Below are 24,974 nucleotides of genomic sequence, written 5' to 3'. Positions count from 1 at the left end.
GACGCAAATCACCGCCAACAATATTCTGACATGGAAAACACACATACCAACACACCTATAAGGAAGAATAAAACCTAAAAGTGAAGAATATGGTATGCTCCAAAATCAGAATGATAAATGATAAATTTAACGCACGTCAGTAAAAACCAAAGTAAAAAAAAAAAGGGGAAAAAGAAACTGACAACAGGTAAAAATGAGAAATACCCTCTATGTTACTGTGTTACTATGTCATTATCCAAGTCAACTAAAGGAGAAGAAAAGACAAAAAAGCGCTACCTTTCGCTGTGGCAAAAAAACTGTGTTTATGCTGTGAGTGGATTGATATTCCCCCTTGCGTCTCAGTCTCGTCCTTCTCCACTGGAGAAATTTATATGTTAAAAGAAAAATTAGACTGCTCATCCATGTTCGTTATTTACCTCCTGACATGCATGTGCAGTCTCCAATACGTGGGTCGTACAGTTCAGCATGCACGCGCCCGTATGAATAAACACAGGCACAATATTAAAAAGAACTTTGCGCTGCATAGCGTCTCCAGACATATTACATCTCTCCATAACAGTGACCACACTTGCAGAGTATTCCCATTGACCAACCAGATCATTTTCAAAGACTGATAAACAGGGAATCGTTTTGGATTTTTTCTTTAAACTCATTGTGGCCAAATAGTTTGAATGAGATGATTGAAAAAACAAGCACATAAAGATACTATGCAGATAAAATAGTTTTCTGAATACAGGTGAAAGGATTTATATATGTTCTTATAATGTTTTTAATATTTCTATGTAAATTAATCTATGATGTCATGTATATGCAAATTTATTGTAACGTCATTTCCGGTCACTAATATATATATATTGGCGGCATTTTTAACTTACAACATGTCTGAGGAAGAAGACGGAGCGTCCTTGAAACGCGTTACATGTTTTAATATAGAGCTAAAGAAAAAAGAAACACTTTCCTTGGTTGTGGACAGTGCTGTCAATTCCCATCTATCCGCACCGGTGGTGCAAAAATATCCATTATCCAAGTCAGACTGCCAGCCTGACAAATGATTTTTAAGATGTCTTAAGAAGCTATTTATACATATGAATATTTTGCCTTTTCAGAAAAACCTGGTAAGATGGCAGAGGCCACTTGGCTTGGGGGGGGTTGGGGGAGGGGGGGCTTGGCTAACAGAGACTGAAGTAATTGCGCACTATGTGAGGCAGAGAATTAGTAGGTAGTCATTAAACACTGGGTTTTTGGTGATTATAGTAATAATTTTGATCTGATTAGAAACATTTCTATACAGCATCTACTGCATTAGAGTGTTGTTGATAGCCAGAAGGAAGTAGTTTTACTAAACATATGTTACTTTTTAGTTATTGTATACTGAACTGTTCTGCAACTTTTTACTGTATGTCACACTTCCTCACATTTTTAAAGGGGTATTCCAGGCCAAAACTTTTTTTTTATTTATCAACTGGCTCCGGAAAGTTAAACAAATTTGTAAATTACTTCTATTAAAAAATCTTAATCATTCCAATAGTTATTAGCTTCTGAAGTTGAGTTGTTGTTTTCTGTCTAACTGCTCTCTGATGACTCACGTCCCGGGAGCTGTGCAGTTCCTATGGGGATATTCTCCCATCATGCACAACTCCCGGGAAGTGACATCATCATTGAACAGTTAGACAGAAAACTTCAGAAGCTAATAACTATTGGTAGGATTAAGATTTTTTAATAAAAGTAATTTACAAATCTGTTTAACTTTCCGGAGCCAGTTGATATATATAAAAAAAGGTTTTGCCTGGAATACCCCTTTAAGATACATGCTTACTATAAATTTGTATTCACGGCAGGTGGCTAAAGAAACCAACACATGTAGTATTAAACCCAGTGGAGAGAGGGATACAATTGCATAGAATCTATCTAGACAATTGCTTGTGGAATAAAATCATCACTATGGGCAGTGATTGGCTGAGAGGCATTTCCTGTGTGTCAGCAAATTCTGCTCTCTAGGGGTCCATATTCCAAAATGTGTGGTGCTGGACAACCCCTTTTAATGCAATAATGTTATCTCAAGTATTCTCCAACGTGTTCCTTACTCTGCTGCATTGAATGCCAGCTGAAAGTTCTCTCTTCGGTTCTTCGGGTCAAGAGATTCATAATCAAAAGCATCAGGGAAGAAAGCCAAAATTAGGGCACAAAATGCAAGGCCGCTGCTCCAGCTGCTTGAGAAATTCTGGATATCTACTCCCTTATATCACAGGAAAGAGAATAAATAAATAGTAAAACAAAATACAGACTGAGCATTGAATATATATATACATACATATGAATATTGAATATATACATATACATACAGATGTGCTATAAAATTTAAACCATTAAGAATTGGAACTGGTTTTGTCCATGTACCTGCAGCTTTTTTGAATTGCCAGTAAATTGCAAGTAAATAAAAATAAAAATAAACATATGTGGTATCGCCACGTGCGAAAATGTCCGAACTAAAAAAATTTATCGTTAATTAAATTGCACGGTCAATGGCGTGCGCGCAAAAAAATTCCAAAGTCCAAAATAGTGTATTTTTGGTCACTTTTTACATCATGAAAAAATTCATAAAAAGCAATCAAAAAGTCCTATCAATGCAAAAATGATACCGTTAAAAATTTCATATCGCCGCGCAAAACATGAGCCCTCATACCGCCCCATACGCGAAAAAATTATAAAGTTATAGGGGTCAGAAGATGACAATTTTAAACGTATTAATTTTCCTGCATGAAGTTATGATTTTTTCCAGAAGTACGACAAAATCAAACCTATATAAGTAGGGTATCATTTTAATCGTATGAACCTACAGAATAAAGATAAGGTGTCATTTTTACCAAAAAATTTACTACGTAGAAACGGAAGCCCCCAAAAGTTACAAAATGGCATTTTTTTTCCAATTTTGTCTCACAATGATTTTTTTTTCCATTTCACCGTCGATTTTTGGGCAAAATTACTGAGGTCATGATAAAGTAGAATTGGTGGCACAAAAAATAAGCAATCATATGGATTTTTAAGTGCAAAATTGAAAGAGTTATGATTTTTTAAAGGCAAGGAGAAAAAAAAGTGCAAAAACGGAAAAAACCCCGGTCCTTAAGGGGTTAAATAGATGATCGGATCGCCGGCGGCGCTGGGATCTTATCATCTAAAATGGCAGCCAGAGGTCCCCTCACCTGCCTCCGGCCATCTCCTGGGGTCTTCTGCTCTGGTCTGAGATAGAGCAGACCAGAGCAGAAGATTGCCGATAAAACTGATTAGTGCTTTTTCCTATGCATAGCACTGAACAGTATTTGCAATCAAGTGATTGCTATATATAGTGTAAAACAAAAGTAAAAAAAAAATGTAAAAATAAAAAGTTAAACATTTTTTTTTAAATCCCCTCCCCCAATAAAAATGGAAATTGTCCCTTTTTTTCATTTTACCCCCAAAAAGAATTAAAAAAATAATTTAATAAACATATTTGGTATCGCCATGTGCATAAATGTCCAAACTATCAAAATAAAATGTTAATGATCCCGTACAGTGAACTGCGTAAATGTAAATTTACATAAACGTCAAAAACATTACATAAACGTCAAAAACATCCTGATTTTGTACAAAAAGTTTGAGATTTTTTTTAAGCGGTACAATAATAGAAAATTAAGTAAAAATGGGTATCATTTTAATCGTATTGACCCATAGAATAAAGAAAACATTTCATTTTTAACGTAAAGTGTACCATGTGAAAACTAAACCCTCCAAAATAGACAACATTTTTGGGGTTTGCCGTACATTTTATGGTACAATGAGAAGTGTCAATACAAAGTACAATTGGTCACACAAAAAAACAAGCACTTATATGGGTCTGTTGATGGAAATATAAGAGAGTTATGGATTTTAGAAGGAGAGGAGGAAAAAACAAAAACGCAAAAATAAAATTGGCCTGGTCCTTAAAAGGGTACTCCATTGCTCAGCGTTTGGAACAAACTATTCAGAACGCTGTAGCCAGCGCCGGAAGCTCATGACGTCACATCCCGCCCCCTTAATGAAAGTCTATGAGAGGGGGCGTGACAGCCATCATGCCCCCTCCAATAGACTTGCATTGAGAGGGCAGGGTGTAATGTCATGTGGGGGCGGGGCTATGATATTATGAGCTCCTGAGACCGGCTCCAGTGTTCGGAGCAGTTTGTTCCAAATGCTGAGCAGCGGAGTACCCCTTTAAGGTCAAAATGGGCTTGGTCCTTAAGGGGTTAAATAACAATATTGGTGACCCCTTTTATGCCCATTTTTGTGTCTACTGTTTTGAATTTTAGGCTGATTTTAAATGCATTGCACTCCACTCCCAATTCAGTTGATTCAACCATTTTTCTGCATAGCAGATGTGCAGAGAAAAGGCCAGATCTGCTGGCTTCCTGGGGAGCGGAGCACAATGCCACACGTTTTCCCAGGATACATTTCACAATCACAGCAGGCCTCAGGAGTGGGACCTGGTGCGATCAATAACATGTGAGCAACATTCCAAAAGTTTTTTTTTTTTTTTATAACAGTAACACTTTAATATGTTCTCTTTATTAAGAAAAAAAATGTTAATATGAAACTGGCGAGTAAGAAACCAACTTAAATATGAAAACAACTCAAGTACCAAGGCTACAAGCTCAACTTTTTTGCTTGTTAAACCTTTTTGCTTGTTCACATTTGTGAACATACACTTTAAGTTGCCATCTGGTTTCATAATTCTCTTTCAGGAATGTAATTTGCTTGAATTTTGGAGGGTAGTGTTTTGTAAGTAACTCATGGATCTCCTTATCCAACTCCCCCCCACAGTCCACTTCGCCACTCACTACTACATTCTGATTCCTCCCTGATATATTTAATACTTTATTTTATGCTCTGTCCTCCCTTTACATTCCTAGCTTAAATATTTTGACACCCTTTCTAGGATTTTCCTCCAGAGTACAACAAAACCTTCCATTCAGGGGCAAGGTATCTGCAGAAAACAGACTGTATCCCAAAAATAATGTCAGCCCAGTGCTCTAAAACCTCAAACTCTTCCTACATACAGCAAGACTTAAAGGGGTACTCCGCCCCTATACATCTTAACCTTGTTTCTAAAGGAAAGGGGATTACATGTCTGATTGCGGGGGGAACTGCTGCTGGGATACCCCGCGATCTCCGGGCCGACACCCTAGGTGTTCTGAACATTTAACGCTGGGTTAAGGTGGCCGTGGCCACGCCCCTACCACAGACATAAATGAAGGGAATGTGATGTAATGTCACGACCACGGCCACCCGAATCCTGGCCTTCTGAACTTAATTGTACAGAACGCTAGGGCATTCACACATCTTATCCACTATCCTTTGTATAGGGGATAAGATGTCTAGGGCGGAGTACCCCTCTAAGTTATGCATTTACCTCCCACTGTCTTTCCTGCGGTGCACATGGTACAGGCAGTTTTCCAAAAAATACAGTCTTGAAGGTCCTTCTTTTCAGCTTGAAACCTAGTTCTCCAAAATAATTGTTAAAGGGTATACCAATATCAAAAATGTTATATTTTGCTAGAGATATTTATTACCCATGTCCATACACAATGTCTATAGCTAAGAAAAGGCAATACATTTAAAGAGCACCTGTCATCAACAAAAACTTTCATTATGTTGTTCATAATCATTAATGAAGAGATATTGTAATATATCTTCATTAAAAAATATTAATATTTATACCAGTTTTTTCATTTATACTTTTGGCCACTAGGGGTCACTCTTCTATGCCTGGTCTGCAGGCAGCATCCTATGCTTTTCATAGTAAGTGTACAGCTTTTAGGACTAATGCTGAAGGGCTCTGGTCCTTCCACCGAAAGTTCAGTGCTCTCAGCTCAGGACTCGCTCCCAGCCTGTGAGCTACAAGCCTGCACATGCCTCTCATATAACAGCCAGTCACCTCCCTTTCCCCCCTGCTCTGTGTTCTCCCTGCCCCTCACCACACGTTATCTTATACATTGTATTATCTCACTGCACTCCCTGCTCTGTGCCCCCCCCCCTGAGAGAGAGACAGAGGATGCCATCCCTCACCTGTACTTAGTCTGTATGCACACTGCAGAGCAGTGTTTCCCAACCAGGGTGCCTCCAGCTGTTGCAAAACTAAAAATCCCAGCATGTCTGGACAGCTGTTGGCTGTCTGGGCATGCTGGGAGTTGTAGTTTTGCAACAGCTGGAGGTGCCCTGGTTGGGAAACTGTTACGCCGAGCGCTCCGGGTCCCCGCTCCTCCCCGGAGCGCTCGCTTCACTCTCCCCGCGGCAGCGCTCCGGTCACGTCCTCTGACCCGGGGCGCTGCGATTCCGCTGCCAGCCGGGATGCGATTCGCGATGCGGGTAGCGCCCGCTCGCGATGCGCACCCCGGCTCCCCTACCTGACTCGCTCTCCGTCTGTTCTGTCCCGGCGCGCGCGGCCCCGCTCCCTAGGGCGCGCGCGCGCCGGGTCTCTGCGATTTAAAGGGCCACTGCGCCGCTGATTGGCGCAGTGGTCCCAATTAGTGTGTTCACCTGTGCACTTCCCTATATCACCTCACTTCCCCTGCACTCCCTTGCCGGATCTTGTTGCCTTAGTGCCAGTGAAAGCGTTCCTTGTGTGTTCCTTGCCTGTGTTTCCAGACCTTCTGCCGTTGCCCCTGACTACGATCCTTGCTGCCTGCCCCGACCTTCTGCTACGTCCGACCTTGCTTTTGCCTACTCCCTTGTACCGCGCCTATCTTCAGCAGCCAGAGAGGTGAGCCGTTGCTAGTGGATACGACCTGGTCACTACCGCCGCAGCAAGACCATCCCGCTTTGCGGCGGGCTCTGGTGAAAACCAGTAGTGGCTTAGAACCGGTCCACTAGCACGGTCCACGCCAATCCCTCTCTGGCACAGAGGATCCACTACCTGCCAGCCGGCATCGTGACAGTAGATCCGGCCATGGATCCCGCTGAAGTTCCTCTGCCAGTTGTCGCTGACCTCACCACGGTGGTCGCCCAGCAGTCACAACAGATAGCGCAACAAGGCCAACAGCTGTCTCAACTGACCGTTATGCTACAACAGTTACTACCACAGCTTCAGCAGTCATCTCCTCCGCCAGCTCCTGCACCTCCTCCGCAGCGAGTGGCCGCTCCTGGGATACGCTTATCCTTGCCGGATAAATTTGATGGGGACTCTAAGTTTTGCCGTGGCTTTCTTTCCCAATGTTCCCTGCATCTGGAGATGATGTCGGACCTGTTTCCCACTGAAAGGTCTAAGGTGGCTTTCGTAGTCAGCCTTCTGTCCGGAAAAGCCCTGTCATGGGCCACACCGCTCTGGGACCGCAATGACCCCGTCACTGCCTCTGTACACTCCTTCTTCTCGGAAATCCGAAGTGTCTTTGAGGAACCTGCCCGAGCCTCTTCTGCTGAGACTGCCCTGTTGAACCTGGTCCAGGGTAATTCTTCCGTTGGCGAGTATGCCGTACAATTCCGTACTCTTGCTTCAGAATTGTCCTGGAATAATGAGGCCCTCTGCGCGACCTTCAAAAAAGGCCTATCCAGCAACATTAAAGATGTTCTGGCCGCACGAGAAATTCCTGCTAATCTACATGAACTTATTCACCTAGCCACTCGCATTGACATGCGTTTTTCCGAAAGGCGTCAGGAACTCCGCCAAGATATGGACTCTGTTCGCACGAGGCGTTTCTTCTCCTCGGCTCCTCTCTCCTCTGGTCCCCTGCAATCTGTTCCTGTGCCTCCCGCCGTGGAGGCTATGCAGGTCGACCGGTCTCGCCTGACACCTCAAGAGAGGACACGACGCCGTATGGAGAACCTCTGCCTGTACTGTGCTAGTACCGAACACTTCCTGAGAGATTGTCCTATCCGTCCTCCCCGCCTGGAAAGACGTACGCTGACTCCGCACAAAGGTGAGACAGTCCTTGATGTCTACTCTGCTTCTCCACGTCTTACTGTGCCTGTGCGGATGTCTGCCTCTGCCTTCTCCTTCTCTACAGTGGCCTTCTTGGACTCTGGATCTGCAGGAAATTTTATTTTGGCCTCTCTCGTCAACAGGTTCAACATCCCGGTGACCAGTCTCGCCAGACCCCTCTACATCAATTGTGTAAATAATGAAAGATTGGACTGTACCATACGTTTCCGCACGGAGCCCCTTCTTATGAGCATCGGATCTCATCATGAGAGGATTGAACTTTTGGTCCTCCCCAATTGCACCTCGGAAATTCTCCTTGGACTTCCCTGGCTTCAACTTCATTCCCCTACCCTGGATTGGTCCACTGGGGAGATCAAGAGTTGGGGGTCCTCTTGTTCCAAGAACTGTCTAAAACCGGTTCCCAGTAACCCTTGCCGTAACTCTGTGGTTCCTCCAGTAACCGGTCTCCCTAAGGCCTATATGGACTTCGCGGATGTTTTCTGCAAAAAACAAGCTGAGACTCTACCTCCTCACAGGCCTTATGATTGCCCTATCGACCTCCTCCCGGGCACTACTCCACCCCGGGGCAGAATTTATCCTCTCTCTGCCCCAGAGACTCTTGCCATGTCCGAATACGTCCAGGAGAATCTAAAAAAGGGCTTTATCCGTAAATCCTCCTCTCCTGCCGGAGCCGGATTTTTCTTTGTGTCCAAAAAAGATGGCTCCCTACGTCCTTGCATTGACTACCGCGGTCTTAATAAAATCACGGTTAAGAACCGCTACCCCTTACCCCTCATCTCTGAACTCTTTGATCGCCTCCAAGGTGCCCACATCTTCACTAAATTGGACTTAAGAGGCGCCTATAACCTCATCCGCATCAGAGAGGGGGACGAGTGGAAAACGGCATTTAACACCAGAGATGGACACTTTGAGTATCTGGTCATGCCCTTTGGACTGTGCAACGCCCCTGCCGTCTTCCAAGACTTTGTCAATGAAATTTTTCGTGATTTGTTATACTCCTGTGTTGTTGTATATCTGGACGATATCCTAATTTTTTCTGCCAATCTAGAAGAACACCGCCAGCATGTCCGTATGGTTCTTCAGAGACTTCGTGACAACCAACTCTATGCCAAAATTGAGAAATGTCTGTTTGAATGCCAATCTCTTCCTTTTCTAGGATATTTGGTCTCTGGCCAGGGACTACAGATGGATCCAGACAAACTCTCTGCCGTCTTAGATTGGCCACGCCCCTCCGGACTCCGTGCTATCCAACGCTTTTTGGGGTTCGCCAATTATTACAGGCAATTTATTCCACATTTTTCTACCATTGTGGCTCCTATCGTGGCTTTAACCAAAAAAAATGCTGATCCCAAGTCCTGGCCTCCTCAAGCAGAAGACGCCTTTAAACGACTCAAGTCTGCCTTTTCTTCGGCTCCCGTCCTCTCCAGACCTGACCCTTCCAAACCCTTCCTATTGGAGGTTGATGCCTCCTCAGTGGGAGCTGGAGCTGTTCTTCTACAAAAAAATTCTTCCGGGCATGCTGTCACTTGTGGTTTTTTCTCTAGGACCTTCTCTCCAGCGGAGAGGAACTACTCCATCGGGGATCGAGAGCTTCTAGCCATCAAATTAGCACTTGAGGAATGGAGGCATCTGCTGGAGGGATCAAGTTCTCCTGTTATTATCTACACCGACCACAAGAACCTCTCCTACCTCCAGTCTGCCCAACGGCTGAATCCTCGCCAGGCCCGGTGGTCTCTGTTCTTTGCCCGATTTAATTTTGAGATTCACTTTCGTCCTGCCGATAAGAACATTAGGGCCGATGCTCTCTCTCGTTCCTCGGATGCCTCAGAAGTTGAACTCTCTCCGCAACACATCATTCCACCTGACTGCCTGATCTCCACTTCTCCTGCCTCCATCAGGCAGACTCCTCCAGGAAAGACCTTTGTTTCTCCTCGCCAACGCCTCGGAATCCTCAAATGGGGTCACTCCTCCCATCTCGCAGGTCATGCGGGTATCAAGAAATCTGTGCAACTCATCTCCCGCTTCTATTGGTGGCCGACTCTGGAGACGGATGTTGTGGACTTTGTGCGAGCCTGCACTATCTGTGCCCGGGATAAGACTCCTCGCCAGAAGCCCGCTGGTTTTCTTCATCCTCTGCCTGTCCCCGAACAGCCTTGGTCTCTGATTGGTATGGATTTTATTACTGATTTACCCCCTTCCCGTGGCAACACTGTTATTTGGGTGGTCGTTGATCGATTCTCCAAAATGGCACATTTCATCCCTCTTCCTGGTCTTCCTTCTGCGCCTCAGTTGGCTAAACAATTTTTTGTACACATTTTTCGTCTTCACGGGTTGCCTACGCAGATTGTCTCGGATAGAGGCGTCCAATTCGTGTCTAAATTCTGGAGGGCTCTCTGTAAACAACTCAAGATTAAATTAAATTTTTCTTCTGCATATCATCCCCAGTCCAATGGACAAGTAGAAAGGATTAACCAGATCTTGGGTGATTATTTGCGACATTTTGTTTCCTCCCGCCAGGATGACTGGGCAGATCTCCTCCCATGGGCCGAATTCTCGTATAACTTCAGGGTCTCTGAGTCTTCCTCCAAATCTCCATTTTTCGTGGTGTACGGCCGTCACCCTCTTCCCCCCCTCCCTACTCCCTTGCCCTCTGGTCTGCCCGCTGTGGATGAAATTTCTCGTGACCTTTCCATCATATGGAGAGAGACCCAAAATTCTCTCTTACAGGCTTCATCACGCATGAAGAAGTTCGCGGATAAGAAAAGAAGAGCTCCCCCCGTTTTTTCCCCTGGAGACAAGGTATGGCTCTCCGCTAAATATGTCCGCTTCCGTGTCCCTAGCTACAAGTTGGGACCACGCTATCTTGGTCCTTTCAAAATTTTGTGTCAAATTAATCCTGTCTCTTATAAACTTCTTCTTCCTCCCTCTCTTCGTATCCCTAATGCCTTTCACGTCTCTCTTCTCAAACCACTCATCCTCAACCGTTTTTCTCCCAAATCTGTTCCTCCCACTCCTGTTTCTGGCTCCTCGGACATCTTCTCGGTCAAAGAAATTTTAGCTGCCAAAAAGGTCAGAGGGAAAAAATTTTTTTTAGTGGACTGGGAGGGTTGTGGTCCTGAAGAGAGATCCTGGGAACCTGAGGACAACATCCTAGACAAAAGTCTGCTCCTCAGGTTCTCAGGCTCCAAGAAGAGGGGGAGACCCAAGGGGGGGGGTACTGTTACGCCGAGCGCTCCGGGTCCCCGCTCCTCCCCGGAGCGCTCGCTTCACTCTCCCCGCGGCAGCGCTCCGGTCACGTCCTCTGACCCGGGGCGCTGCGATTCCGCTGCCAGCCGGGATGCGATTCGCGATGCGGGTAGCGCCCGCTCGCGATGCGCACCCCGGCTCCCCTACCTGACTCGCTCTCCGTCTGTTCTGTCCCGGTGCGCGCGGCCCCGCTCCCTAGGGCGCGCGCGCGCCGGGTCTCTGCGATTTAAAGGGCCACTGCGCCGCTGATTGGCGCAGTGGTCCCAATTAGTGTGTTCACCTGTGCACTTCCCTATATCACCTCACTTCCCCTGCACTCCCTTGCCGGATCTTGTTGCCTTAGTGCCAGTGAAAGCGTTCCTTGTGTGTTCCTTGCCTGTGTTTCCAGACCTTCTGCCGTTGCCCCTGACTACGATCCTTGCTGCCTGCCCCGACCTTCTGCTACATCCGACCTTGCTTTTGCCTACTCCCTTGTACCGCGCCTATCTTCAGCAGCCAGAGAGGTGAGCCGTTGCTAGTGGATACGACCTGGTCACTACCGCCGCAGCAAGACCATCCCGCTTTGCGGCGGGCTCTGGTGAAAACCAGTAGTGGCTTAGAACCGGTCCACTAGCACGGTCCACGCCAATCCCTCTCTGGCACAGAGGATCCACTACCTGCCAGCCGGCATCGTGACAGAAACACTGCTGCAGAGGGAGAGCAGCATACAGGAAGACTGGCAGAAGCAGAGTCCCAGCCAAGCTTCATGTGACATCATGCCTGCCGGGACCCGCCTCTTCCACCCCTCAGAAAGACAGTGCTCCTCAGCTAATGAAGAGGGATAAAAAAGGTATTTCCACAGAGTTTTAAACCTCAATAAACACAGGGATAGGCATAGTTAGAGAAGGGAACAGATGGGAAGGGGGATCAGGGAAAGTTTAGATGATGACAGGTACTCTTTAAAGCTAATATAGGGCCTTTATTATTGGAGCTCTATCAATGTCTACCTTGGCATTGCTATGCATGGGAGAACTAGTGGATTGATTTTTTGAGGTAAACATTATTCATTGAATAAACAGACTTAAAAATAACATGCAATTTTTTTTTCAGATTGCCGACCATTTTTTCCCTTAAAAAGTACAAAATGAAATGTAATAAAATAAATTAAATCACTTAAATAATTAAATAACTAGCCTAATGTGTCCTGTAAAGAAACTAAGTGCAGGGGTGAAAAGTGAGGACAAAACAAACACAGTCAGGGGAACAGCCCCAGAAACAAGAGCTAAACAAACACACATAAATAGAATGGCAAACAAGCAAGGGGACTGAAAATCCGGAGGTGAAGCATTAACCATATACCAAGCCAGAGTCACAATAACCAGAGATCAGAATAAGTGTAAGTAAGTAAGAGTAAGTAAGGTAGTGTTCGGGAGAGATTTCCCTATGACCGTCAAGTGAGACAACTGAACATCTTTATAGCCCAGCCAAAGAGGGTTTGGACCCCAAGGCAAAATACTATCGGTCAGTCATTCCCAGCTCCTGATTGGCCTGGGCGTCGCCAGGCTACGCATGATGCTTTAGCCAAACACCAGAAAACTTAAAGGGGTACCTGGTGGAAAACATTTTTTGTCAAATCAACTGGTGCCAGAAAGTTAAATAGATTTGTAAATGACTTCTATTAAAAAAATCTTTTTCCTTCCAGTAGTGTATACTACAGAGGAAGTTGAGTTGTTCTTTTCTGTCTGATCACAGTGCTCTCTGCTGACACCTCTGTCCATGTTAGGAACTGTCCAGTGAACAATGCAGAGACAGGCGTCAATGGGGTGCCGGCTTCAGATAGGCGCAGGTCACAGGACAGCACAAGATGAGTAATGGCAATAGTGGTTTATTTCCCAACATGCAACGCCTTTCACTGCTACAGCAGCTTCATCAGGCATAACAAGGAACATGTGAATGCTGAATTTATCCAGGTAGAGAGAGGACACGTCAGAGGGGTGGGGAGGGAAGAGGGAGGGGAAAAAACTCAAACGGTCTAATCGCCAACGAGTAAATTACACCGTACAAAATGTATATTGAATAGGAAAATATATTGTAATAAAACATTGTCACAATATAAAAACATATATAAAAATTAAGGATGATACAGAAATATAGGCGAATGAGAAAATAGAGAACGGTCGGTTTTAGCGAGCGTTCTCTATGGTCTCATTCAGACCATGCGGTATTAAAGTAGAAAGGGTGAAGATCCAATATGATTCCCGGTTAATTAAATACTGAAAACGATTATGTTTGGTAGATGGAACGGATTCTAAAATAATTAAACATAATGATGATATATCACTATTATGAACTAAAGTGAAGTGACGTGACACACTGTGGAGTGTGAATTTGTTCTTAATATTGGATCGATGTTTGGACATACGGCAACGCACCGTTTGTATCGTGCGTCCGATGTATCGTAAATTGTCATTTACAAATCTGTTTAACTTTCTGGCATCAGTTTTAAAAATAAGTTTTCCACTGGAGCACCCCTTTAACTTCTTCTGGAGCATACAGCAGCTGATAAGTACTAATAGAAGTAATTTACAAATCTGTTATATTTTCTGGAGCCAGTTGATATGAAAAAAATTAAAAATAAAAAGAGTACCAGAGTACCCCGTTAAGGCTAGGTTCACATGGCTGTTCTCTCCCGTCCCGCTATTCTCCCATTATTGCTGCTAAACACACCATACTAACAAAAGGATGCAAACTGATGCAAAGGGATGCGATTTAAGTGTCATCCTTTGCCTCAGTTTTTAATCTGTTTGTATCCTTTATTGTCCATTTTTATTTTCGTCTGGCTACTTCTTGGTTGCTCACACCTCTTCTGAGCATACTCAGAAGTAATAACGGGTCAAAAAGGGATTGGTAAAAAAAAATGGATGCAAACGGATGACATTAAAGGCTCATCCGTTTTCCACTGAATTTAATGTTAAATTTATTATATCTGTTTCTCATCCATTTTTATTGAAAAGGAAAAAATAGTGAATGCACTGTCTTTTTTCCTGTAAAAAAATTGTAATAGAGGCCAAACGGGTGCAAACGGCTGACAAAGGATTGTAACACAATCCCACTGACATCAATGGGAGCCATTTACAACCATTTGCAAAAGGCTTGAACGGATTTAAGAACGGGCATGTAACAGAGACAGATGGCCATGTGAATGAGCCCTAACCCTACGGGCATAACCAGGTCGAGAAAGAAGGGGATGCTAATCTGTATGCAACAGCTTTTGTATGTACCCCAGATATATAAATACTGGTGTCACCTGTCCATGTACTCCTGTCTGTGATGATAAAAAGGATTTTAGGCCTTGTGGCCAGATTGGAAACTGCAAGAATTCATAATAATTTTAAAATATACATATGTGGTATTGCATACCGTACCTTGTATGGTGGTCCCCAAAGTCAGAGTAACTACTCTCAGGTAGGGTCCCCCAGCCCCTAGTCACCTCTCTTCTACTCTAATTTCCTAACGTTTACATGTACATATTTAATAATAATAATGTGTATTTAATATAATGCATAGTATGCTTACCTGGTTAGCGTCGCAGGATCTTCGGTCATGTGACCATGTTAAATCCTCTATGATATGTTAGAGGACCTTTGGAGATCCTTGGGTCACATGTTACACACAATACTGTGTAAAGGTGATTGACAGCAGTATTGGACCAATTAGCTCTAGTCCAGCCCCTGCCCATATAAGGGAGCTGTAGCCAATTATCGCTCTCTTGGGTTGCTGCTCTCGTGGATGCCGGACTAGCAGGACGGATCTGCGCAACTTTCAAAGACAAGCTAGGCCTGAAAACCTGCCAGCCTCAGCACAAAACTAAACCTTGAGTTCTAAACTAATCTCCGCTAAAGCTAGCGTGACTACTGGACCGCAATTAATTCCCCTAAATCCAGTGGAACAGCGCATACTAATCTAAAGACTCAAAATTGCTTAAAATTGCTTTGTCAATGTGCCTAAGAGACTTTGCATATATAGAGACTGTTCCGGTTGTAAAGCTTGCATAAAATCTTCAGTAAAGTTCCGACAAGTTTCTGCAAAACTCTCCGGTTGTGGACATTCAATTATTCACTACCTCCCTATCGCTCTTGGGAAGGGTGGTGGTAGGACAAGCATTACAGAGGAGTCCTCCACCCTGGCGTCACGAATAGAAAGGGTTAACCAGACACCCTTTAGTAACCGCACAGCTACACTCCCTACACCCAACTCTCCCAGGCTATCACACATAGTTAAATGGAATATTAGAACAATCATCACCAATAATTCTTAAGAAATATGGTTAACATAAATACTTATTTTAAATAAATTCTTACCTCCCGCCCCCGTGTCTTTGCCCGACACCATTCTAGCAACATGTTCTTTACAGCTCCTGCACCACAGCTTGTTGACCGCTGAACACGAACCCCTGAAGTGGCAACCCTGAAAGAGAACTCTTAATACATAACTTATATATATATATATATATATATATATATTCTGAAACGGCATTTCCAATCAAACACTAAAGGTCTTTTTAGACAGGCTCGATCAGTCGGAAATTCCACCGTAATTTACTTTAATGGGAATCCGCTGTCCCAATTCCACTGTGGGAATTTTGCAAAATTTAAAGACCAGTCTTGAATTTTGTGAAATTCCACAGCAGAATCCCATTGATGTCAATGTGGCTTCGAATTTCAGTGGAATTCTGTGTTTTGAGTGTTGCTAACTTGCATGGGTAAAACCTCCATAACAAAAACTACATAAAGAACTGTGGGTGAGCAATCTGTTGTAATTGTGGTATTGTACACTACTTCTGCAGATAAACTTGAGCCAAAAGAGTACTGTACTGTACTGTAGAGTCCGTCTCGATAAGGTCACCTTACCAAACTCTTACACACAATTTTATCAAATGGGATGTTAAAAAAACTCTATTTTTTATATAGCAATATAGCATCTAAAATTATACACAATTGTGGACATTTATCAAAACGTGTCTAGAGGAGAGTTTGCCCATAGCAACCAATCAGATTTCTTCTTTCATTTCTGAAAAGGCCTCTGAAAACTGAAAGAAGCGATCTGATTGGTTTCTATGGGCAACTCAGCAACTTTTCCTCTGGACAGGTTTTTATAAATCTCCCCCATTATACATATAGCTTTGTGCTTATAGTAAGGTGCTGTCATTTTTGTGTTTGCACAAAACTGTACTAAAACTTGCATTTACTTACCTGTAGCTAAAGTAATAATTTATGTGGCACAGAAGGAGGACTGTTTTGAAATGCCCCACTTTCAGTACAGTATTTGCAAAACATACCTTATAACTCCTATGAAAAAGCACATCATGTAGTTTTTACACATACATTTTTAAAGTCACAATTATATCCAATAAACTAAATATAAAAAAAAAAACACATTGGGGGAGATTTATCAAAACCTGTGCAGAGGAAAAGTTGACCAGTTGCTCATAGCAACTGATTAGGTTGCTTCTTTAATTTTAAAAAGGATTTCTAAAAATAATAAAAGAAGCTATCTGTTTGGTTGCTATGGCAAAACTTCAACTTTTCCTCTGCACTAGTTTTCATAAATATCCCCCATTGTCTACAAAACCATAGGAAACAAATTAGTTTTGGTATCTGTGGAAGCAAGCTACTGAGCATAGCAACAGAATCACTCTTTTCAGAAAGAGGGATCCCAGGCCTTTTATTAAAGGGGTATTCCACTCCTGGCATCTTATCCCCTGTCCAAAGGATAGGGGATAAGATGTTAGATCGCCACGGTCCCGCTGCTGGGGACCCCGGGGATCGCCGCTGCGGCACCCTGCCATCATTACTGCACAGAGCGAGTTCCCTCTGTGCGTAATGACGGGCGATACAGGGGCCGGAGCAGCGTGACGTCATGGCTCTGCCCCTCATGACATCACGGCCCGTCCCCTTAATGCAAGTCTATGGCAGGGGGAGTGACGACCGCCACGCCCCCTTCCCATAGACTTGTATTGACGGGGGCGGGCCGTAACGTCACGAGGGGCGGAGCCGCGACGTAACGATGCTCCGGCCCCTGTATTGCCCGTCATTACGTGCAGAGCGATCTCGCTCTGCGCAGTAATGATAGCGGGGTGCTGCAGCAGCGATACCCAGCGGGACCGCGGCGATCTAACATCTTATCCCCTATCCTTTGGATAGGGGATAAGATGTCTAGGGGCGGAGTACCCCTTTAAAGGGAATCTGTCAGCTCTTGATCATGCTCAAAGCCCAAATGTCAAATGATGCAAAATATGGGCCAAATAAAAATTGCTATTTTTTGGGGGGAGATTTATCAAAACCTGTCCAGAAGAAAAGTTGCTGAGTTGCCCATAGCAACCAATCAGATTGATCAGATTGCTTCTTTCATTTTCCTTGTTAAAAAGGAAAGAAGTGATCTGATTGGTCGCTATGGGCAACTCTCTAGACATGTTTTGATAAATCTCCCCCTTTAAGCTATAGCTTTAGCCATAGTAACCAAAAAATGCTACAAATATGGATTGAAAATTGAAAAAAGTGCAAAAACAAGTTAAAAAGGGCCAAAAGACAAAAAAAGGCAAAAAATGTGCTTAAAATTTAGTCTTTGAGTCTCAGAAGCAATTTTGTGTGGGCATTGAAATGATGATGTGTGAACAGCTGAAAAAAACTGACCAACAGCAAAAAACAGCAGTAAATGATGTCCACCTCACTATACCTTATTATACTCACCCACCAAATTTTTCAGCAATGTCTTTTCTTGTAGCTCTTCCATATGATTTTGGCATGGTCCTAGAACGCGGTAGTTCAGATTTTCGATCCTGATGTTCTTTCCCACGTGCAGTATCTTTGTCTGGAGTTGTATTGATGCCATTCTTTGCAGAGCTGACAGCAAGAAATCGATTTTAAAGACTCTTCAGAAAGAATCTTCATTTATCAAACAGAGTATAAGGCTAAGTTTCCACTTGGTTTTTTTTCTGGCAGTTTTTGGAATAATGCCACTGCAGTTTTTGAGCCAAATTCAGAAGTGGATCCATAAGGGAGGAGAAGTGTAAGTCCTTCCTTTATATTTCCTGTTCCTTTTGAATACACTTCTGACTTTGGCTCAAAAACTGCAGTGGCAGAAATCCAAAAACAGAAAAAACTTAGCCTAAAGCAGATAATTTTAAAACATTTGTCCATTATTAAAATAAAAATATTTTTTCCCCCAGAAAAAGTGCCACTTTTGTGTTTGGCATGTGTCTGATAGTGATTAGCTGCAATACAAAACACATCCCATGAACAACAGCTAGTCCTGCGGTTTCTTAAAAAAATTTGAATTTTTTTTTTTTTTTTTTTACTAATTTGGAAAATCCCCTCAATATTCACATTTTGATCTTGGTTGTTGCTTCCTCTATATAAGGTGAGAACAACCTTTTCTTGTTTCAGGACAACATTGTAATATTTTTCTGTTTCAAGGGAGCAAAATAAAACACATATAAAGCGATAATAGTGCAGTCATACTACTATTTAACTGACCCATTTAGGTGATACATATATCTGAGTGTTTAACAACATAAACATACATTGTGGTGTCATGTTGTTAATAAGAGACACTATATAGTTACTGTACATAGTTAAAAAACAAAACCCACAAGAGCCCATTAAAGGGGTACTCCACTGGAAAACATTTTTTTTTTTAAATCAACTGTTTACAGAAAGTTAAACAGATTTGTAAATTACTTCTATTAAAAGAATTCTTAATCCTTCCAGTACTTATCAGTTGCTGTATGATCCACAGGAAGTTCTTTTCTTTTTGAATTTCCTTTCTGTCTGACCACAGTGCTCTCTGCTGACACCTCTGTCCATCTCAGGAAATGTACAGAGCAGGATAGGTTTTCTATTGGTATTTGCTCCTATTCTGGACAGTTCCCAAAATGGACAGATGTGTCAGCAGTGAGCACTGTGGCCAGACAGAAAATAAATTCAAAAAGAAAAGAACTTCCTGTGGATCATACAGAAGCTGATAAGTACTGGAAGGATTAATATTTTTTAATAGAAGTAATTTAGAATTCTGTTTAACTTTCTGGTACCCTTTTAAGTTCAACGTATTACCCTACAGTGTTAATCCAGAAGAATGCAACAAACACCTTATGAGGCAGATTCCAGTTGCTCCAAAGCAGAGGAAAAGTTCCTTCCCAACACCAAATAAATTCCTGGATCAACATTCTGGGGGAGATTCATCAAGATCCGTGCTGAGGAAAAGTTGACCAGTTGCCCATAGCAATCAATCAGATTGCTTGTTTAATTTTTCAGAGGCGATCTGATTGGTTGCTATGGTCGACTGGTTAACTCTTCCTCAGCACAGGTCTTTATGAATCTCCCCCTCAATCTCCATATGTCTAGTATCCATAACTTGTAATATAATATTTTTACAGAAAACATCCAGGCCACTTGAATGTGTTTGACCCCTTCCCACCCTAGGACGTATGCATATGTCCAAGTTGCTAGCTAGTTAGCGCAACTGGACATATGCATACGTACTAGTGATCTCCTTCACAGCACGATGCGCTGCAGGAGATCGTTGACGGGACCTGGCTGTCAATAACAGCTGGGGACCTGCTGCAGTTGCCAAGACTGGGATCACAGGTCTCGGCAGCATCAGTCCTGATCACAGAATCTATGGGGTTGACAGGGGGAGGGGGCTCCCCCTGTCCACCAAAGGCGATTCCACAATGCGATCTCGGAAACAACAAAAAAACTAATTTTGGTCCAAAACAAGGAATAAAAAGATCAAAACAATGCATGAATCACAAAAATGGTACCAATAAAAAATACAGTTCATCCTGCAAAAAATAAGCCCTCACACAGTGGCGTTGGACAAAAAATAAAAAAAGTTATGGCTGTCAGAACTTGACAACACAAAAACGGGGAAAAAAGCAATTTGTGTGGAAAAGGAAAAATTACATTAAAAAGCTATATAAATTGGGTATCACCATAATTCTACCAACCCACAGAATATAAATAATATAATTTTTACCATACAGTAAATGCCATAAAAAAAAGCCAGAAATGTTCCAATTTTTCACAATATTTTGGAGTTTTTTTCACAAAAAAATGTTGCATGAATCAACAAAGATTTGCCATTAATATAAAGTGCAATATGTCACAAAAAAACTATCTCAGAATCGCATTACTAAGTAAAAGCATGTCAGAGGTATTACCACTTAAAGAGACACATGCCAGATTTCAAAAATTGGGCTTGGTCCTTAAGGTAAAAACAGATGGTGTCCTTAAGGGGTTAATAAGTCAGCCATCACAATATCACTATGTTGGCATTAATAATGAGAGGCACTGTGCCGTCACCATAAGCTTAAGAGTATAGGTATTGGTGACATATATTTAGATGCATTGGCTACCTGTATCTACATATATAAATATACACACTAGTGAGCTTAAAGATATTAATCAAATGCTCTTAAAGGGGAACTCCGGTACATAACATCTTAACCCCTAGCCATACAATAGGGAATAATTATCTTGGACCCTCGCAGTCTGACACCCACAATCTCCTGCCCTGCACCCCGGTGTTTTGAACATTTGTGTTCAGAACATTAACTCTTCTCTTACTTGGAGCGGCCGTGGTCAACACGCCCCCTCAATGTATCTCTATGGGAGAACTGGAGATACAGTGCTTGTGTATCTCTGGCTCTCTCATAGAGATGCATGGAGGGGCGTGTTGACCACAGCTTTGTGGGGTGGTTGACAGTCTCCTTGCTCAGAGCAGAGATTGCTCTGTGCACGAGAAGAGCTAGGGAGCTGGTCAGAAGATCTGACTATCCTGTGGACTTAAGCTATACAAAACTATATTGCTCTGGACACACTAATATGATGGTTTTCCCTATAATGGAAATCATACAACAGACACCAATGTTGCCCCACAAACCGCAATGACTTATACTGGATCCATTGGATTGTCTATGATAGTAGTGTGAACACAACCTTATAATAGAACTGCACCTGGCCGTGCAGATCATAATACAGAAAATGGAATGCTAGAATCATCCCTCTATTATGTTTAACCCCTTAAGGACCAAGCATTTTTCTGTTTTTACACTTTCGTTTTTTCCTCCTTACCTTTTAAAAATCATAACCCTTTCAATTTTGCACCTAAAAACCCATATTGGGGCTTATTTTTTGCGCCACCAATTCTACTTTGGAATGACTTCAGTCATTTTACACAAACATTTATAGCGAAACGGAAAAAAAAATCATTGTGCAACAAAATTGAAGAAAAAACACCATTTTGTAAATTTTGGGGCCTTCTGTTTCTAGGCAGTAAATTTTTCGGTAAAAATGACACTTTATCTTTATTCTGTAGCTCCATACGATTAAAATGATTCTCTACTTATATAGGTTTGATTTCGTCATACTTCTGGAAAAAATCATAACTACATGCAGGAAAATTTATACATTTAAAAATGTCATCTTCTGACCCCTATAACTTTTTTATTTTTCCACATACAGGGTGGTTTGAGGGCAAATTTTTTGCGTCGTGATCTGAAGTTTTAAATGGTACCATTTTTATTTTGATTGGACTTCTTGATCGCTTTTTATTCCTTTTTTTATGGTATGAAAAGTGACCAAAAATACGCTATTTTGTACTTTGGAATTTTTTTGCGTGTACGCCATTGACCGTGCGGTTTAATTAATGATATATTTTTATAGTTCAGACATTTACGCACGCGGCAATACCACATTTGTTTATTTTTATTATGGTTACATATTTTTAATATGGAATTTGGGAAAAGGGGGGTGATTTAAACTTTTAATAAGGAAGGGGTTAATGTGTGTGTTTTTAAACTTTTTTTAAACTTTTTTTTTTTTACACTTTTAGTCCCCTTAGGGGACTTTTAGGAGGAATCATTAGATTCCTCATACAGATCATTGTGGTTTCATAAAACCACAATGATCTGCGTGCTCTGCGCTCGATTGATAAAGCCTGGCCCTGCCAGGCTTTATCATTCAGAGCACCGGAGCCGCCGCAGCAGGAGAGGTAAGCCCTAAGGCTACCTCAGTAGTGGATCGCTCCCCCACGATCGCGCTGCGGGGGGCGATACACCCCACTGGACCACCAGGGACTTAATACAGGCACCTTTAGACGCCGCTGTCAACTTTGACAGCGGCGATCTAAAGGGTTAATAGCCGGCCGCGGTGATCGCCGCATGTCGGCTATTAACGCCGGCCCCCAGCTACAGGAATCAGCTGGGGGCTGGCCGGTATGACGCGGGCTCGAGTCGGGAGCCCGCGTCATACCCCGGTAACGGCCATTGGACAAGTATAGACGTCCATGGTCGTTATCGGGTTAAACTGAGTGGCATTTTTATGAAGCATAAACTCTACTTTTCCTTACAAGTAAATATGTTGCCAAAAGAGTTTTGCTGTAGGAGACTTGTTTACTAAGCAAATTCCTCCACTTTTCAACTAGTAGGCCCCATTCACCCAGTGATTAAGATTTTTTAATAGAAGTAATTTACAAATCTGTTTCTGGAGCCAGTTGTACAGTTGTCCCTCTAATCAGGCTGATTCACATGTACATCCTGGGGCATTGAGGAAGAATGGCGCAGGCTCGGGAGTCGGGTCAGCACCATAAGCGGCAGATGCCTGCTGCTATCAGCGTTGACATCTGTCAGTAATGACAGATATTGACAATCACACTGATGTTCATCATTTAACTGTTTAAAAACTGTGATCTTATCTTAGGCCTCTGCGTTTTCCTTTTCTAAGCGATTATGAAAACCTGCTTGCTTATAATAGGCCCCTAGGGGGGCCAAAAAGAGTGTAAATATTTAAAAAATCCTCCCTAATAAAAATGTGAATCACTCCCCTTTTCCTATTTTCCAAATAAAGCACACCAAAAATGTTTTAAAAGATATGTATTTGGTATTGCTACATGCGGCATTGTTCGAAATATTCATGAATTATTTTTTTTAACATTCCTGATCCTCCAAAATTGTAGATTTTCAGTCACATCCCATCCCAGAATAAATTGAATAAAAAGTGATCATAAAGTTAGAACTAAACAAAAGTGGTATTGTTTAAAACTACAGCTCATGGTGCAAAAACTTATCCCTCATAAAGATCCATAGGTGAAGAAATAAAAAGTTATAGGGGTCAGAATATGGCAATAAACATTTTTTTCTTAAATATTTTTTCAAGTTCAGTATTTTTTTTAATCATATAACAAAAGAAACATCCAATTTTGGCATAATCGAACTCATTACATGCCATAGAATAAAGTAAGCATATCCGTTTTACTGTATAATGAAATCTAAAACATTATTGCCCCACAACATTTCTCAGTTGCATCGCAATACATCATATGATAAAATAAAAGATAAGTTAAAGTGCAGGTAAAAAGTACAAGTTTTCCCACAAAAAAATAAGCATTAATACAGCTTTGTCAATAAAATAAAATAAATGTAAGGGTCTTAGAATGTGAGGAGGAAGAGAAAAGCAACAAATGAAATTTCAGGAGGGTCAGAAAGGGGATAAAGAATAAGAAACCATAAGCAACAAAAACAGACAAACAAAATATACCTCCTAAATCACCTATCATTCATTTAGGGAAAACCATTACCTGACCGTAGACTTGCTGTTGTCTACTTTATCTGCATTGTCTTTGGCACTAGCTTGTGTCTGCTCTTCCTTACTTTTATCTTCCACATCAATGGCAGTGGGTACCTCCTGGCTAGTGGCTGCAGCTTCAGATTTTTCTATTTTGTGACTAAGCACATCACTTTCCTCTTGGGTCAAGGAGCTTTCTTCATTTGCTTCTGTACCCACTTTTTCTCCATCTAAAGTCACTGAATCTTCAGTTATGTCTCCACTTGATGGTAATGAATCTCCCCTTTCTCCTTTTTCGATTACCTCTTTACCTGCTGCCTCTTCTTTTGTTTCTACCATCTGCTCATCTCTTTGGTGCACCTCATCCAGAACATTATCTTGCACATCTTCTTTGGCCTTATTTTCTAATAGAGCAGTTTCATCAGGAGTTGTATAGCATTCCTGTATGCCTTCTTCCTTTCCATTAATGGTACTCTCTTTTGCAATCTCTGAAAATTGCAGACTTGAAGCCTCTCCTTGTTCTTGCTCTGTCAGGACAGGGAGCTGTTCTTCTTCCATCTTTTTTCAAGTAATTAATAATAACCCACCAGCTGCTATTAAAATGTAACTTCTCTTTAGAGCCTCTTCGCCCTCTAACTTAGCACTGGGCATTGTGGGTGTCTATTTTTATTCAGGATTAGCTGGCTTTATCCATCCTCCTTAGCCACCCCCACACCCTGCCAGCTGTCACCTTGATTCTCTCTCCCTGGAAAGCTAAAAACAGTTCTGTATTTTGTCACTTGTTACTTCCCTCCATCCCCATATATAATGCACAAACAAATCACATACATTTTTTTTTTAAGACTTATTAACTATTTTTTAATCTATCAATAAAAAACAATGATAATAAAGGGAAAAGTGGGTAGGTTCAGAAAGGGAAAGAGGAGAAAGAGGAGGGATGGGGTCCACAACTTTGACACAATCATATGTCAGGATATACCTGACACAGAAGAGTTCAAGTAAACCAAGCAATATTATATGTAAAGTGCATTGAATGCTAATAATCTAAGACATCATACAACAAAGATAAAAGTTTTTGCTAGGTTGTATTATGTGTTTAATTTTTAAGTTCAATATTGAGGGAAAACATTTATTCTATTTTTTTTATTGATATGTATGCAATAAAAGATTAAATACAAAGC

General features: G+C 42.2%; 1 protein-coding gene across 1 annotated transcript in view; it reads right to left on the bottom strand.

Moving 5' to 3' along the window:
• SMTNL1 (smoothelin like 1) overlaps positions 1–24,415 on the bottom strand; it is a 29,600-nt gene extending 5,185 nt beyond the window's left edge. The window contains exons 1-4 of the mRNA XM_056531177.1: positions 23,807–24,415; positions 17,920–18,072; positions 15,532–15,637; positions 2,085–2,236 (exon numbers count right to left, since the gene is read on the bottom strand). Of these exons, the coding sequence (XP_056387152.1) occupies positions 2,085–2,236; positions 15,532–15,637; positions 17,920–18,072; positions 23,807–24,351 (956 nt within the window). The 5' untranslated portion in view covers positions 24,352–24,415. The remainder of the gene's footprint in view (positions 1–2,084; positions 2,237–15,531; positions 15,638–17,919; positions 18,073–23,806) is intronic.
• Between the last annotated feature and the right edge of the window lie 559 nt (positions 24,416–24,974).

The sequence above is a fragment of the Hyla sarda genome, chromosome 7, assembly GCF_029499605.1.
Source record: "Hyla sarda isolate aHylSar1 chromosome 7, aHylSar1.hap1, whole genome shotgun sequence".
In the NCBI taxonomy this organism is placed as follows: Eukaryota; Metazoa; Chordata; class Amphibia; order Anura; family Hylidae; genus Hyla; species Hyla sarda.
The sequence above is the reverse complement of the archived record's forward strand: the minus strand, read 5'-3'. Positions and strand labels throughout refer to the sequence as shown.